Source organism: Nicotiana tabacum, chromosome 10 (assembly GCF_000715075.1).
Source record: "Nicotiana tabacum cultivar K326 chromosome 10, ASM71507v2, whole genome shotgun sequence".
Taxonomy (NCBI): domain Eukaryota; kingdom Viridiplantae; phylum Streptophyta; class Magnoliopsida; order Solanales; family Solanaceae; genus Nicotiana; species Nicotiana tabacum.
This window is the reverse complement of record NC_134089.1, coordinates 161,028,029-161,040,438: the sequence shown is the minus strand read 5'-3', so window position 1 is coordinate 161,040,438 and position 12,410 is coordinate 161,028,029. Positions and strand designations below refer to the sequence as shown.

Sequence of the window (12,410 nt, the reverse complement as noted above, 5' to 3'; positions counted from 1 at the left end):
TATATACCTCTAAAACGTAATGTTATATCCATATACACAGTGGAATTTTTCGACGAAGGGTGGTTAGTTGACCACCCTTATGACCATGTGGCTTTGCCACTGGCTAGTACTAGTATGTTTAAATGGATCATGTTAGACTGTTTACATTACACTCTCTTGGTGTTACAGAACCAATTTTTCGCAAATGGCACGGCACGGCAGTAGCCTAACACTCAAGCCACTCACCCTTACTTGTTTTCTCTCACAGTTTAGGACTTAGAATACTTTCAGACTTGTAAACGAAAGCACACAACAATTACGAGTAAAACATTCAACCTTTTTATTATTCTCGCAGAATATTTTAAAGACTCACATTGGAAAGCTCACAATATGTTACTTGCTTTAGCCAACAAAATACAAATACATACAGGGGTTGCCAATGGCTGTTATAAAGGGAGTAGTTACATGGGGTGTGCCTGGCACATGCCAAGGCCTACAAACAAGTAAAACACTTGGCCATTGTCTGAAGATGATTCTCATTAAATTATCCCACCTTCAGCCTTCAAGCCAACTGATTCATGTGCACTGAACATGGCATAACTTCCACACCACATGCATAGCACACTGCCTTCCAGTCATGTATTTTGCACACTTTTTCCAGCTTTGCCCCCACTTCATTCCGCAAGACTTGCCTTGTCTTTTGGACCATGCCCCGCACATAATCAGCTCATGACAATGCTCGTCATAGCCATACGCATGCATTTGTCAAGTGCCATGCGACTGCATGCCTTCATTTGCCATAGTTGTCGCCCACAACCAAGACTATCGTGCCATCACTCAAGGCACCTTGTCAAGCTGCTCTGCCTAAGTCCATGCGCCAACTTAGGTACACACCCAGCTCTGCACATTGCTTGCCAATGTCCACTCGAACCCGTGTCAAGGGGCAATGTACAAGCTCTTGACATTGGTTATGCTCGACATCTATCACGTTTCAATATTAGGGGCTAACACTTAGGGTGCGGCCTTTTCTCGATTTTGCGTGAAGATGGGATATTTTATGTACCGAGCTGCCACAATTTTAGTAAATTAAATCTCTCTCTGTGTTCATTTTTTAAGTCAGAAATGTCAAATTATATTGCAAGTTATTTATTTTTATGGCATGGTATGTTGTTACTAATAATTCAATTTCAGAATCAAGCTGAAAATTCTGTCCATAAGGTTCTTCGATCATCTCTTGGAAGTGTGCAATTTGTCAACTATGAAATTACTTGGAGCAAGTTTGATGTATGTTTCCTTTTATATTGACCTTAAATAGAATAGGAAGAAATTCAAAAATAGTGAGTTTTACAAGTGGTCATTCAAAAATAGCCACAATTTTAAAAGTAATCGAAATATAACCACTTTTCATGTAAAAATAAATCTGAACGAAAACACTGTTCAAAATACGAAAAAATGCTTCAGTATAATATACTGGAACTTCAGTATATCATACTGGAGTTCCAGTATAATATGCCGGTCCAGCATAATATACTGGAACTTTCCGCGTGTTGGAGTTATACACAAGTGCACCGATCTCTAGTATATTATGCTGGAACTTTCCGTGTTCCAGAAAAATAGTGGCTATTTTCAATGACTTTGCAAACGCTTGCTATTTTTGAATGACCAGTCCGAAAACTGGCTAGCCCATGCTATTTTTACAATAGAATGTGAATGAATATGAATCAAGATTTGGCTTTATTTTTTTGAGCAAATGACCCTCTATAGCCCCTCAAATTTTGATAGCCCGTGATTTTTTCCATTGATACCAAATGTCCCTTTGGCCCAAACATATTACATCTAATAGCCCGAAATGTCTATTTTGTATAGAGATAGTCTATTGTATATAAATTATATATATTTTATATAGTGATGGTCTATTTAGTATATTTTTTGTATAGTGACAATCTATTTTGTATATATTTTGTATAGTGACAGTCTATTTTCCATACTTGTATGCTTAGTATTGGCTTTAAACACTGTTCAAACTTAAACGTGTCTCTGTCTTTTTGACTCTTCAAAAATCTAACTCAATCACAAAAATACCCAAATAATCTCCATAACAATGGACCTTCAAGAATCGATCAGCAACCAAACAGGCGTATCCTTAACATTAGCGAAACATGTTTTTGCAACCGAGGTTAAAGGGGACAACAACATGGTCATTTCCCCTTTGTCGATCCACGTAGTGTTGGGTCTAATCGCAGCGAGTTCAAATGGTCCATCCCGTGATCAGTTGCTCGCTTTCCTCAAATCCAAATCTACTGATGAACTCAACTCTCTTTCTTCTCAGCTTGTTGATTTTGTGGCTAGCCACTAGAATTACTTTTGGGTTATAAAATAATATATTGTAATTTTGGACTATCGGGTGCTATAAGCTTGGCCCGAGTGGCTATAAATAAATTTTGCTCTTGTTTTTTCCAGGCTAATCAAGGTTTAACTCTTAACTAGTCAATTTATTCGCGCTTCGCGCGATCATAAAAAAAATAACGAATTTAAGTTTTGATCTTGTTGTACATTTAATCGAGATATAAGAAATAAAATTTTCATGTACAAAATATAAATATTTTCTCCAATTAACTCCGGAACTCTCCATATAACCATTAACCCCCAAATTAATTTTGTTTAAATACTAAAAGTAGAAAATGATTATTACTCCTATTTGATAGTTTATCATGCACTTTTCACTAATTCTCATACCAGATATGTGAAGTTATAGTAAGATTATGGGTTGATAGACATTAAATAATTAGGCTTAAAACAGTTGGGGGCATTTGCATCTATACCCGCTTTTTGTGTCACGTTTTAACTTGTGCCCGCTTTGCAAAAAAAATTGCAAGCATATCCACTTTTTTGCATAACTTAGCATACGGGGCTGAAGTAGCAAAGACAATCATACAAAACTTCAGCATTCTAGTAGCCGGGCCTGAAGTTCAGCTCTAGAGCTGAAGTTTTTGTTTTGTAACTGGCAAAGTTTTTGTTTTTGTAACTGGCGAACTTCAGCTCTAGAGTTGAAGTTTTGTTTTGTAACTAGCGAACTAGAGCTGAAGTTTTTGTTTTGTAACTGTCAAACTTCAGCTCTAGAGCTGAAGTTATTTAGTTAACCTAGATACTAATAACTCCTTTGATTATCATTCGTGTTGATGAGTACTGTCTTCAGCTCCGCCGTGGACATTCAAGCCTTTCTTTCCAAGGAGAGCAGAAGCACTCTTTGTGTACCAGCATTGGAAGAGATTATTTTCTTGTTGGAAGACATAGTAATTGATTTCTGGGTCAGTTGATATCACCACTGGTTGTCCAAGTATGCTTGTTTTAAATAATCCTCCGTACTTAACAAGTATCAACAAAGAGTTTAAGTTCATGTTATACTATTCTAATAGAGAAACGGACGATGTTGTTCCATTTAGAAGGATATCCAGTTGTAATGGATCCAATATATTTTCTGCTTAGCTGAGATTCTCCTGTATATGATTCGAGAGAGTTGCAAAGCAAGGAGGAGGAGAAAGGGGCTGAAGTTATTTAAAAAGTGGGTACAAGTTGAAAGTTTTTAAAAAAAATGGGTATAGGTTAAATGGGGGCGACCAAATAGGGTGCCCCATGCAATTTGCTGAAACAGTTGTGATTAAAATCTAGACATTATCCAGCTTAAAATAGGGTCAAATTGATGTTATTCTTCTTTCAACTTTTCAAATGGACCTACTGAATATGAAATTAATCAAATAATGGTTGTCTTTATAACGTATGCAAAAACAAATGTATTTTCAAAATTTACAAACTCAACGTATGCGCAGTAATGGGGAGTGGGAAGAAAAAGAGAGCAACATTTAGAGTATCCAATACCATTGCCTACCTAAGAACAAATCAAGCTGATAAACAAAAAAATTGGTCAAAAGAACCAAAACTAATTTCGTTAAAATCTTTAATATACAATAATGATTATCGTCTAATCTACACCTTGTTTAAAAAAGCTAAAGAAAGAAATAAGAGAAGTTTTATGCCAAAAAGGCGTATAGTGGTAATACATTCCTCCTCGCACATAGTATATTGCTTTCAAGTTCCATGACCTCCTCCCTCCCAACTGTTCAAGAAAATAGTATTAACTATCAATAAACTTTCTTTTTCTTTTCTTTGTAATCCATTGTCATTTCTTATTACAAGTAAGCTTTACGTGAACTCAAACCATATAACAATTCAACAGATAGGAGAAAAACTCATAACATTAAATTTATAAAATACTATCAAATACATGTCGGGTTAAGCTTGCTATCTCATTTTGAAGCTTGAAAACTTGCTCTGCTCAATTATAATAGTGTCTTTCAAATTTAATTAGAAACTGGCCACACACCCCCTAATAGCGGAATACAAAAAGGTACCACAAAGAGAAACAATAAGGCATCAATCAATTTAAACATTTCACAAATTTAATTTGGGATATAAAAAAAGGCACAGAAGTTCCAAAGATTCACTTTGGGCTATTTAAAATTAATAAGGTAAAATAATTTTTTTTAAAAATATATGAAAAAAATATACAAAGAGAAATTTTTTTTAGAAAAAGGGAAGAAGATTGAACGGAGGATTTCATGTATTGGGTTTGTAGCACAAGCATCAGAAGACATTTTCTTCACCAGCGGTCTCTTACCTAGTTTGCTTGCACTGCAAAGTTTGTTTTACAGTTGGCTGTGTCATCTTCGTCCATCATCTCTTTGCAGTCTACTATGCAAAGAGCAAAACGAAATGTCTGGATTTTAAGAAACACAAAAGAAATGGAACAATAAGAAGAATGGAGGATGAACCGTTTGTGTAAAATAAGGGTCATGTCTGTCAATATATTTTGCTTGAGTGTCTCCTTATTTAATTCAATAACGTCCAAGGATAAAAGAAATTTGGTAACGTCAGGCGACTAGTGAGTTATTTAGATAAAGCACCTTTTAAGAAGTGACTTTTGGTGTTTTAAGATAGCGCATAAATGGAAAAAAAATTAGAGGAATGCCAAAAAAATTAAGAAAAAAGATAAAAAATGATTCTTGAACAAAGAGATATGCCACATCACTCTTTCTTTCCCCTCCTTTATATATATTATAGATTATCAAATTATAATTTTCAAATTGCACCTTCAGCCCCTTACATAGAAAAGGGGAAAAGAAATTTAAAAAGTCCGTCTAAGGACCATGTGCCTCCTTTGCAATGAAATTTTTGCCAAACATGGAAAAAGTGCTATGAATTTGTGAACTAGAGGGCTTCGGAGCTCATGCGACTCAACCAACCTAGACGCTTTAGCATCGAGAGAGGAGGAATAAGAATGTGTAAAAGAAGAGACGGTCTTAGACCTTGGCTGTTTAAATAAAGCGAGGTCAACTGTTGTTGTACCAGTCTGTCTGTCCCAATAATTGATCTCAAACCTCCCAAATAGAGGTGTAAAACGGCATTTTATCCGAAAAACAATATAAAAAAAGTACAATATATGGATCTAGCAAAGTCAACTGTGGCTACTGCTAACTAGATATTTCTGCAGTTGGTCTCTAGAAGGTAGTTCCACAGGCTTATCAATAATAATAATATTTATAATTTACAGTGTACTTATCTGGGATACAAGCTTCAAATGACACTTAGCCCTTGTCTTTAGGTAGAAAGATACATGACATTTTGACACAACAAAGGGTACAAGAAATTTGCAGACATTAACCAAGGGCAACAACCACCATATGGAACAATTACCTTAGGCAGGGGTCACTATTGATCATTAGTAGTCGAGCGACCCCAAGGGTATCCCATTCATGGCATTTTGGGAGCCCTTTTGGTTCATATAGTCATCACATCCGACGCCATTGCTAGGAAGCCTTTGTACTAGGCCAGCATTTGGAAGATCAAGGCCGTCTTTCCCCATCTGTTGCACTTCGAGTGGAGAAAGTATCTTTATGTACCAAACATTGTTCACAAACTCCCTGAAGCAAGATAGAGATGGTTAAAAAAACATGGAAGAACTAGATATAGTAAAATAAACAAATGCGTGAAGAAAGTACATGTAAGTGCACATACGACCCAATACATTAGAAATATAATGCATGCTACAAACCATTGGCTCCATCCGCAAACAACTCAAGTAGCCAAGTCTCTTCTTTTCCCTTTTTTTTGTGATAACAATGGGGTCAGGACCATCTTTTGCGAGCCTCGACTAATCTATGGGTACCTGCTACCTTCCATCAATACCGACATTGAATAACTGTCTATCAGAACTTAGACGAAAAGAAATCACCTTACACCTTCTTGCCTCCATGGGATTTGAACCCTGATCTCATAATTTTTTTTGATTGTTAAAGGTAAAACCCTGATATTTTTTATAACCGTAAAGTACGAGCCAGTTTGCGCGCACCTCAATTAGTTCCAAGGGATACCTGCTACCTCCTACCAGCAACATGTACCAGGTAACTCTATCTACCAAAGCTTAGACAAATGGAAAGAAAACACCTAGTGTTTTTGTCTCAGCAAGGATTTGAACCTGAGACCTTAGGTAGTTAAAACCCTGATATCATAATCCATTCTAACTTCATTGACCGCTAGGCCACACCCTTCGGTATGCTAGTATAAAAAGGTTTTTCTCCAAGACGCTCATAGTCAGCATAAGGGAAGACTGATTTTTATAGGTGGTAAAATGAAAATATCATGTATACCTAAAAAACTCATACATTGAAATTATATGCATGGAGTCTAGAACAATAATTTGAAACCCCCCCCCCCCCCAAAAAAAAAAAACACCAAAACAAAAAGAAAAAAAAGAGACACGGGGGAAAGGGAGGGCAGAAGAAAAAGGTTGTAGTACCAAGCCTGAAAAAGAAAAGAAAGTTAATGCATTCTTACTGCCAGGGATCGTCACCGAGGAGGAGAACATCATTCTCTCGGTCTACAAATACAAGCTGCCAGCCTGATCTCTCAGGGTCCTCCAACAAGCCTTCTAGCCCAAACATGTGAGCAAGCTCACTTCGAAGTTCGTGATAGCTGCTAAACTTGGAGATATCGAGTGACCGTCCAAAGGACCCTGATTTATGAACCTGCCAGAGACATGCAGTATGAAACATCATAACACCGCAAAATATTTCCTCTTTAAAACTAGACAGCATGTTTGGTCATGCAATTCAGAGAACAAAAGGTGAACTGATGTAAGACAAGCTAATAAAGCTCACCTTCACAAAGGTTCTATTAGTTGGGTTTCCTTGATCCCCATTCTCGGAGGACTGCAAGAAACCTGATTCATCTACACAACTTGAAGTTGTCATGTCTGAGTTAATGGGATACTCGTTGCCCACAGTATTTGTGAAGGTAGAGGTAGCATAAGGAATAGATAAAGATCCATTATCACCACTACTATCCTTCATGTTGGACATACCATTCGGCAGTATGTTCAAAGAGTCGGTATTAAATCCATACAGTGCATTGTTTTGGCTATCTTCTACTCCTCTATAATCAGAAAAAGACTCTCTGCCAGGAAAAGGGGGCAACAGAGAGGAAAGATCAGAAACTTTAGTATTGTGTGATATCACATCCTCAGGCTGGGGCACAGCGAATGGAGTAACCCGAGAAGGGAGCTGAGATTCTAGAGCAATTCGCTTTGATGATGAGGACGAAGACACTAGAGGGTGAGCTTCATGCATGTTAAGGACAGCAGACGCTCCATCACGGGAAAATGAACTCAACAGACTTTGCATAGTAGAATTACTAGATGCATTGACATGGTTACCAAGTATATCAGAAAATGTTTGTGGAGAACCAGTTGAACTTAAGACTCGCAAATGAGAAAGCTGGGGCTGCGCAGCCGAAGTCATCTGAGAGAGACTGGACATGGCCTTGGTTTGCTGTTGATGTTGAAACTGCGAGGAGTTCACTTCTTGGTGTTGCTGAAGCTGTGGCTGCAGCAATTGCTGTTGATCATTATAATTCTGACGGCGCTGCAATTGTTGCTGAAGCATCTGTGCCTGAGATATTAACTGGTTTTCGGAGAAGCCGTGGAGCAGATTTTGCTGTGAATGAGAAGGCTGCAAAATTTGACTATGACTCAAAGATGCTGAACCGCCAGGTATACTTTGTTGGAACTGCATAAAGGATTGATTTGCAAGTTTCGATGGATCTAGTGCAGCCATTGTTTGCAGAATGTCAGGTTGCAAACCTAACATAGAAGCATCAATTCTTGGCTGCATAAACGGAGTAACACCATAGCCCTGGAAATTAAGCGACTGAATCCCTTGGTCTCCTATGTCACCACGCAGCCACGAGAGTGGAGAATTCATAGTCATATCACCATTGGGAAAACCTGAGTGAATGAGAGGTAAACAAACCACAGAAAGTTAGAACTCAACCAAATTTACCTTGTTTGCCCAGGGCAAAAAAAAAAAAGCAAGAAGAACCCATACCAGGGAGAGAAGGTAGTCCAGATGGCCAAGGCCTTTTTAGCCTAAGAGAGAAAGGAGAAGGATACATAGGAAAAGTTGTCAGAGGTTCAATTTCCCACAGCGAAACTCTGGGCTGCCTCTCTCCTGCAGTTGATTCATCCCATCCAACCTGCATCAGGACCAGCGACAAAAGATCTTAATTTATACACTAAAGGCACCACCAAGCTCGTTATAATTTATAAATTTAAACAAAGATACAAGTAGCAGTTAATTGATCTATTACTTTTATTAATGAGCACCTGTTATAAAACTAACCTTCACAGACCGCCAATGTGAATTTGGCCAACGAACAGGATCTAAATCACTGATACCGGTAATTGTGCCCATATACCTGAATCAAAAGATATTTACATGATTAAAGTGTGCATGAGAGAGAGAGAGAGAGAGTTAGGGGAAATTGCTGAGGGTCAAAATCAATATTCCACACCAGCAACGAAAATTTGAAATACTGAATTGGTTGTAAGAGGGTTTGCATGTAAACATATTAACAGCGAAAGTATGGTATCTTTGTTCGTAGAAGAGGTGGCAGTAGCTCAAATATTTTAATCTCCTAACTTTCTTTTCTCTTCCTAAAAGAATTTTCCCTGCTTCCAAATCAGCTAAAACTTCACAAAGGCGCCTTAGCATAGAGTTACTTCAACAGCAAGCTCTAACATTTTTGTCTTTCAAATTACTTTACATTGCACGTGAAAGTCCAAGAAGATAAGACCTACCTACGGACACTCGATTCTTCTGTTTCAAACAGCATCCGGAACCTCATACCAACAGAAATCCGTGTATGATAAACTGCTTTAGCATACTTGGCAAGAGGTATGACAAACTCTGATGGACTTGCCCTGAAATTATGAAGCTAAAAGGTTAAACATGACTCAATTTTGTTAGCAGATGTAACAAAAGAAAAAGACTTTACCTTGGATTATAAAATATTGTAAAGCGGCTATTAGTTGCAGCTGCATGAGCCGCCGCAGCAAGGAGACCAATGTGCATGCTATCACTTGACAAAACTGAAGAAGGCATAACGGTTTGAGGACGATTAGCACGTCGAATCCCCAAAAGCAATTGATTATTTTCATTCCTGATAGAAGATGACAGTATTTTAGCAAAGATAAAACTGATATCAATGAACTGAGAGGGTGAAATGAGAGTGAATTCCTTAAAATGCAAATGATTATCCAACTACATCACTATCAACTGCCAATACATGATGCAGATTCAGAGCTACCTTATTGCGGAAGAGAAAATGATACAGGTTCACAGTTAAAAAGTCACAGACGTAAAAAGATTGAAATCAATCCTTAATTCGTGAAGATTCTCAGTTTGGCTTATTCAAAGTAGCAAATGACAAGCAACAAAACTTGGCCAAATATGATTCTGCACTTAAAATACATACTGCCATTTATCTGAAACTATATAAATCATTTGAAAGTTCAGGATGGTGGAGTGGAAACTTATGAAGAATTAATAAAAGGAACAGACAAAATCTTCTACCAGATAAAGATGACTGCATCACCCGCAACAAGTCTCTTTGCACTTACGAACACACTCCATCCTGTTGTCAATAGATGCCTCTTTGGTTGGCCTAAACATGAGCAACCAATTAGAGTGCTGGTAATGCTTGCACCCAAGTTTGATTTTATAATACTCCCTCCACCACAAAATTAAGAGATGCAAAATCTGAAACATGCAAAGTAGATTCTTCGGAAAGCAAGCAGCCCAGAGGAAAGCAGCAATCTTTTCTACTCTGTCTGTGTTTGTGTATAGATATTTTTTGGGATTGAAGTGAAAGGACAAGTCGGTAAAGATGATAATGATAAACAGCTCAGCTCAATGTTGTGACTTTATATAGTTCATATACTGCAGTAGACAAAAAACCCTAATCTCGAGCTTGAATTTTCTTTTCTTTCAGGTACATTTGGTTCATAGTACCAACTACAAAAACAGTACTCCCTTTAAGCTCTGACTGGACAGAAACTCACCACGAAAAATATGCCGGAATTTCCATTCATTTCCATGGAGATCTTTTGCAATCAACTCTTGACAGGGCGGCTGCTGAGAGTAATCCTGCAAGAGCAAGACACATTCGTCATGAGATCACTGAGCACTACAAGGATACTACAGAATCCAATGCTGATGAGACACAACAAAAGAAAAAGGAAAAGAGAACCACAATGCTGATGAGTTCTGTCGAAGGGACCTACAAGAGGGGGAAAAACTTTTTCTGCTGCACGTCGGGGGACAGAGAATCCACCGTGAGTACTGGTGTCACTTGCCGTCAAGGTTTTGCAGAAATAGTTGGTTGGTTGTTTACTCGGGATGCCAAGTTCTGCTGGTAGCAGGCACACATCCTTTTGCTCTTGCTACATAGAGTAAGTCCGTTACCACAATATAATTAGTAAAACTGATTTTAAAAAGGTAGGAAGTGACATACTGCACTTAGTGGCTGCAACGTCATTTGAGCATATACTTCATCGGTCTCAACATCTGCCTGTAATATAAAAATTCTTCAGAATAATACCTCCCGTGATAGAAACGCACATAGATAACACATCACAACTAACAAAACTAACTTACATGCATTGTCAGGTTGTGAAGCTGACAAATTAGCTGAGGTGGTAAACCAGGATAGTTAGGGATATGAGCATCTACTTCCTTGTTTGTCGAGGCAGCAACCTGTAAAATCTAAATTAGATTGAAGGCGTCTAAAACTCTCAAGTCAATCCTTCATTAAAGAAACTCAGGGAGCTACTTAAAGCTAAAATAGGAAGACTGTGCCTCAAGAAAAATCAGTTCACATAGAATTCAATGGCTCGTGGCACAAACAATAGCAGCATACTCTATTTAGCCACAAAAACTAGAGGTGCAAGCTTTAACAGAACATCACATGAAATTAAAGGGCAAGTTCCATATTTGGCCTGTCGGCCAAAAATAATTACTTCCGCTAGCCAAATATACAAAAAGTATGCACTAATTATGTATAAAATATGTATATTATACATTAATATCCTATAAAAATATACATTTTTTCGGCTATTATTTTGGGAGCGGCTATACAGTGTAGTTTTCCCGAAATTAATTAAATATGAACCATATCAAACACTGAAACTTCAATGAGCTACAGTGTGAAACATAATATACCTATAACTAACCTGTTCACTATGCCCTTGAGGAAAATACACAACTCTGCTTCCTACAGGCGGAAGCGAAACTAGTGGCCCGGCACACGCGTGCCACAACTCTGAATTCAAGCATTTCTTCTCCCCTGCTGCTGTAATTTAAAGCATAAAAATATGAACTTTACTAATTAATCACTACAAACAATGCTTCACTTCAAGTCCACCAAACAAGTAATAACAACAAACAAACAAACCTTCCTCTGGTTGAGGATTGAACCCAGCTGAAGATACCCTCATTACAGCAAATCAAACTAACTCCTATCAAGAACCTACTTTTTACTAGTTAAACCAAAAAACCCAAAAAGGGCAACTCTCAAAAAATATAAAGAACCCAAAAAATGAAAACTTTAGTCTTTTTAGTACAACCCCCACCCCCCACCCCAAGCAAAAACCAAGCAGCAAGAAACCATATTTTTCATCCAAACCCACTTCCACAACTAAATACCACCATTAAAAACTGCTTCATACTTGTCCCCAGATCTTTAATTACTCACTGGAAAATAAAACAAACACACAAAAAACTACACAAACCCTAAATACCCTTTTCTTGAAATAAGCTACAGAAGCAAGTCAGCAACTGAGCTTAGCAAAAAACTGAAGCAGATCTTGAAGTGAACTAAGTAAAACTTGAAACCCTTAAAGAAACTGGGGCTATGAGTTAAAAACTAAGTAGAGAGCACAGTAAAAGAAGCAACTTCTTGGCTGCTTCAAGATCTCTGTAAGAGCTCAAGTTGGCTATTTCAGTAGATCTCTTTCTCTCTCTCTCTCTATCAGCTGTACT

The 12,410-nt window shown here is 37.8% G+C and overlaps 1 protein-coding gene across 2 annotated transcripts; it reads right to left on the bottom strand.

Annotated features, from left to right (window-relative positions):
• Nucleotides 1–5,527: 5,527 nt before the first annotated feature.
• On the bottom strand, nt 5,528–12,410 carry LOC107762058 (auxin response factor 6). 2 transcript variants are annotated; one of them, XM_075223472.1, is made up of 14 exons: nt 11,824–12,410; nt 11,603–11,721; nt 11,028–11,126; nt 10,885–10,941; nt 10,655–10,813; nt 10,433–10,517; nt 9,945–10,035; nt 9,367–9,531; nt 9,170–9,292; nt 8,712–8,787; nt 8,418–8,565; nt 7,194–8,317; nt 6,871–7,061; nt 5,528–5,957 (listed from the first exon to the last, which is right to left on the bottom strand). In XM_075223472.1, the coding sequence occupies exons 1-14, from the start codon at nt 11,864–11,866 to the stop codon at nt 5,756–5,758; spliced, it is 2,682 nt and encodes an 893-aa protein (XP_075079573.1). In that variant the 5' UTR covers nt 11,867–12,410; the 3' UTR covers nt 5,528–5,755. The 2 variants fall into 2 exon arrangements, with proteins under 2 accessions (XP_075079573.1, XP_075079574.1); XM_075223473.1 differs by having other exon boundaries at nt 11,603–11,718; nt 11,824–12,407.

Coding starts and splice junctions, on each gene's coding strand:
- LOC107762058 (XM_075223472.1), bottom strand. CDS start 11,866: ATGAGGGTATCTTCAGCTGGGTTCAATCCTCAACCAGAGGAAG. Junction 9,532..9,944: donor GATGCAGTCATCTTTATCTG/GTAGAAGATTTT, acceptor ATCTTCTATCAG/GAATGAAAATAATCAATTGC. Junction 9,293..9,366: donor ACAATATTTTATAATCCAAG/GTAAAGTCTTTT, acceptor TCATAATTTCAG/GGCAAGTCCATCAGAGTTTG.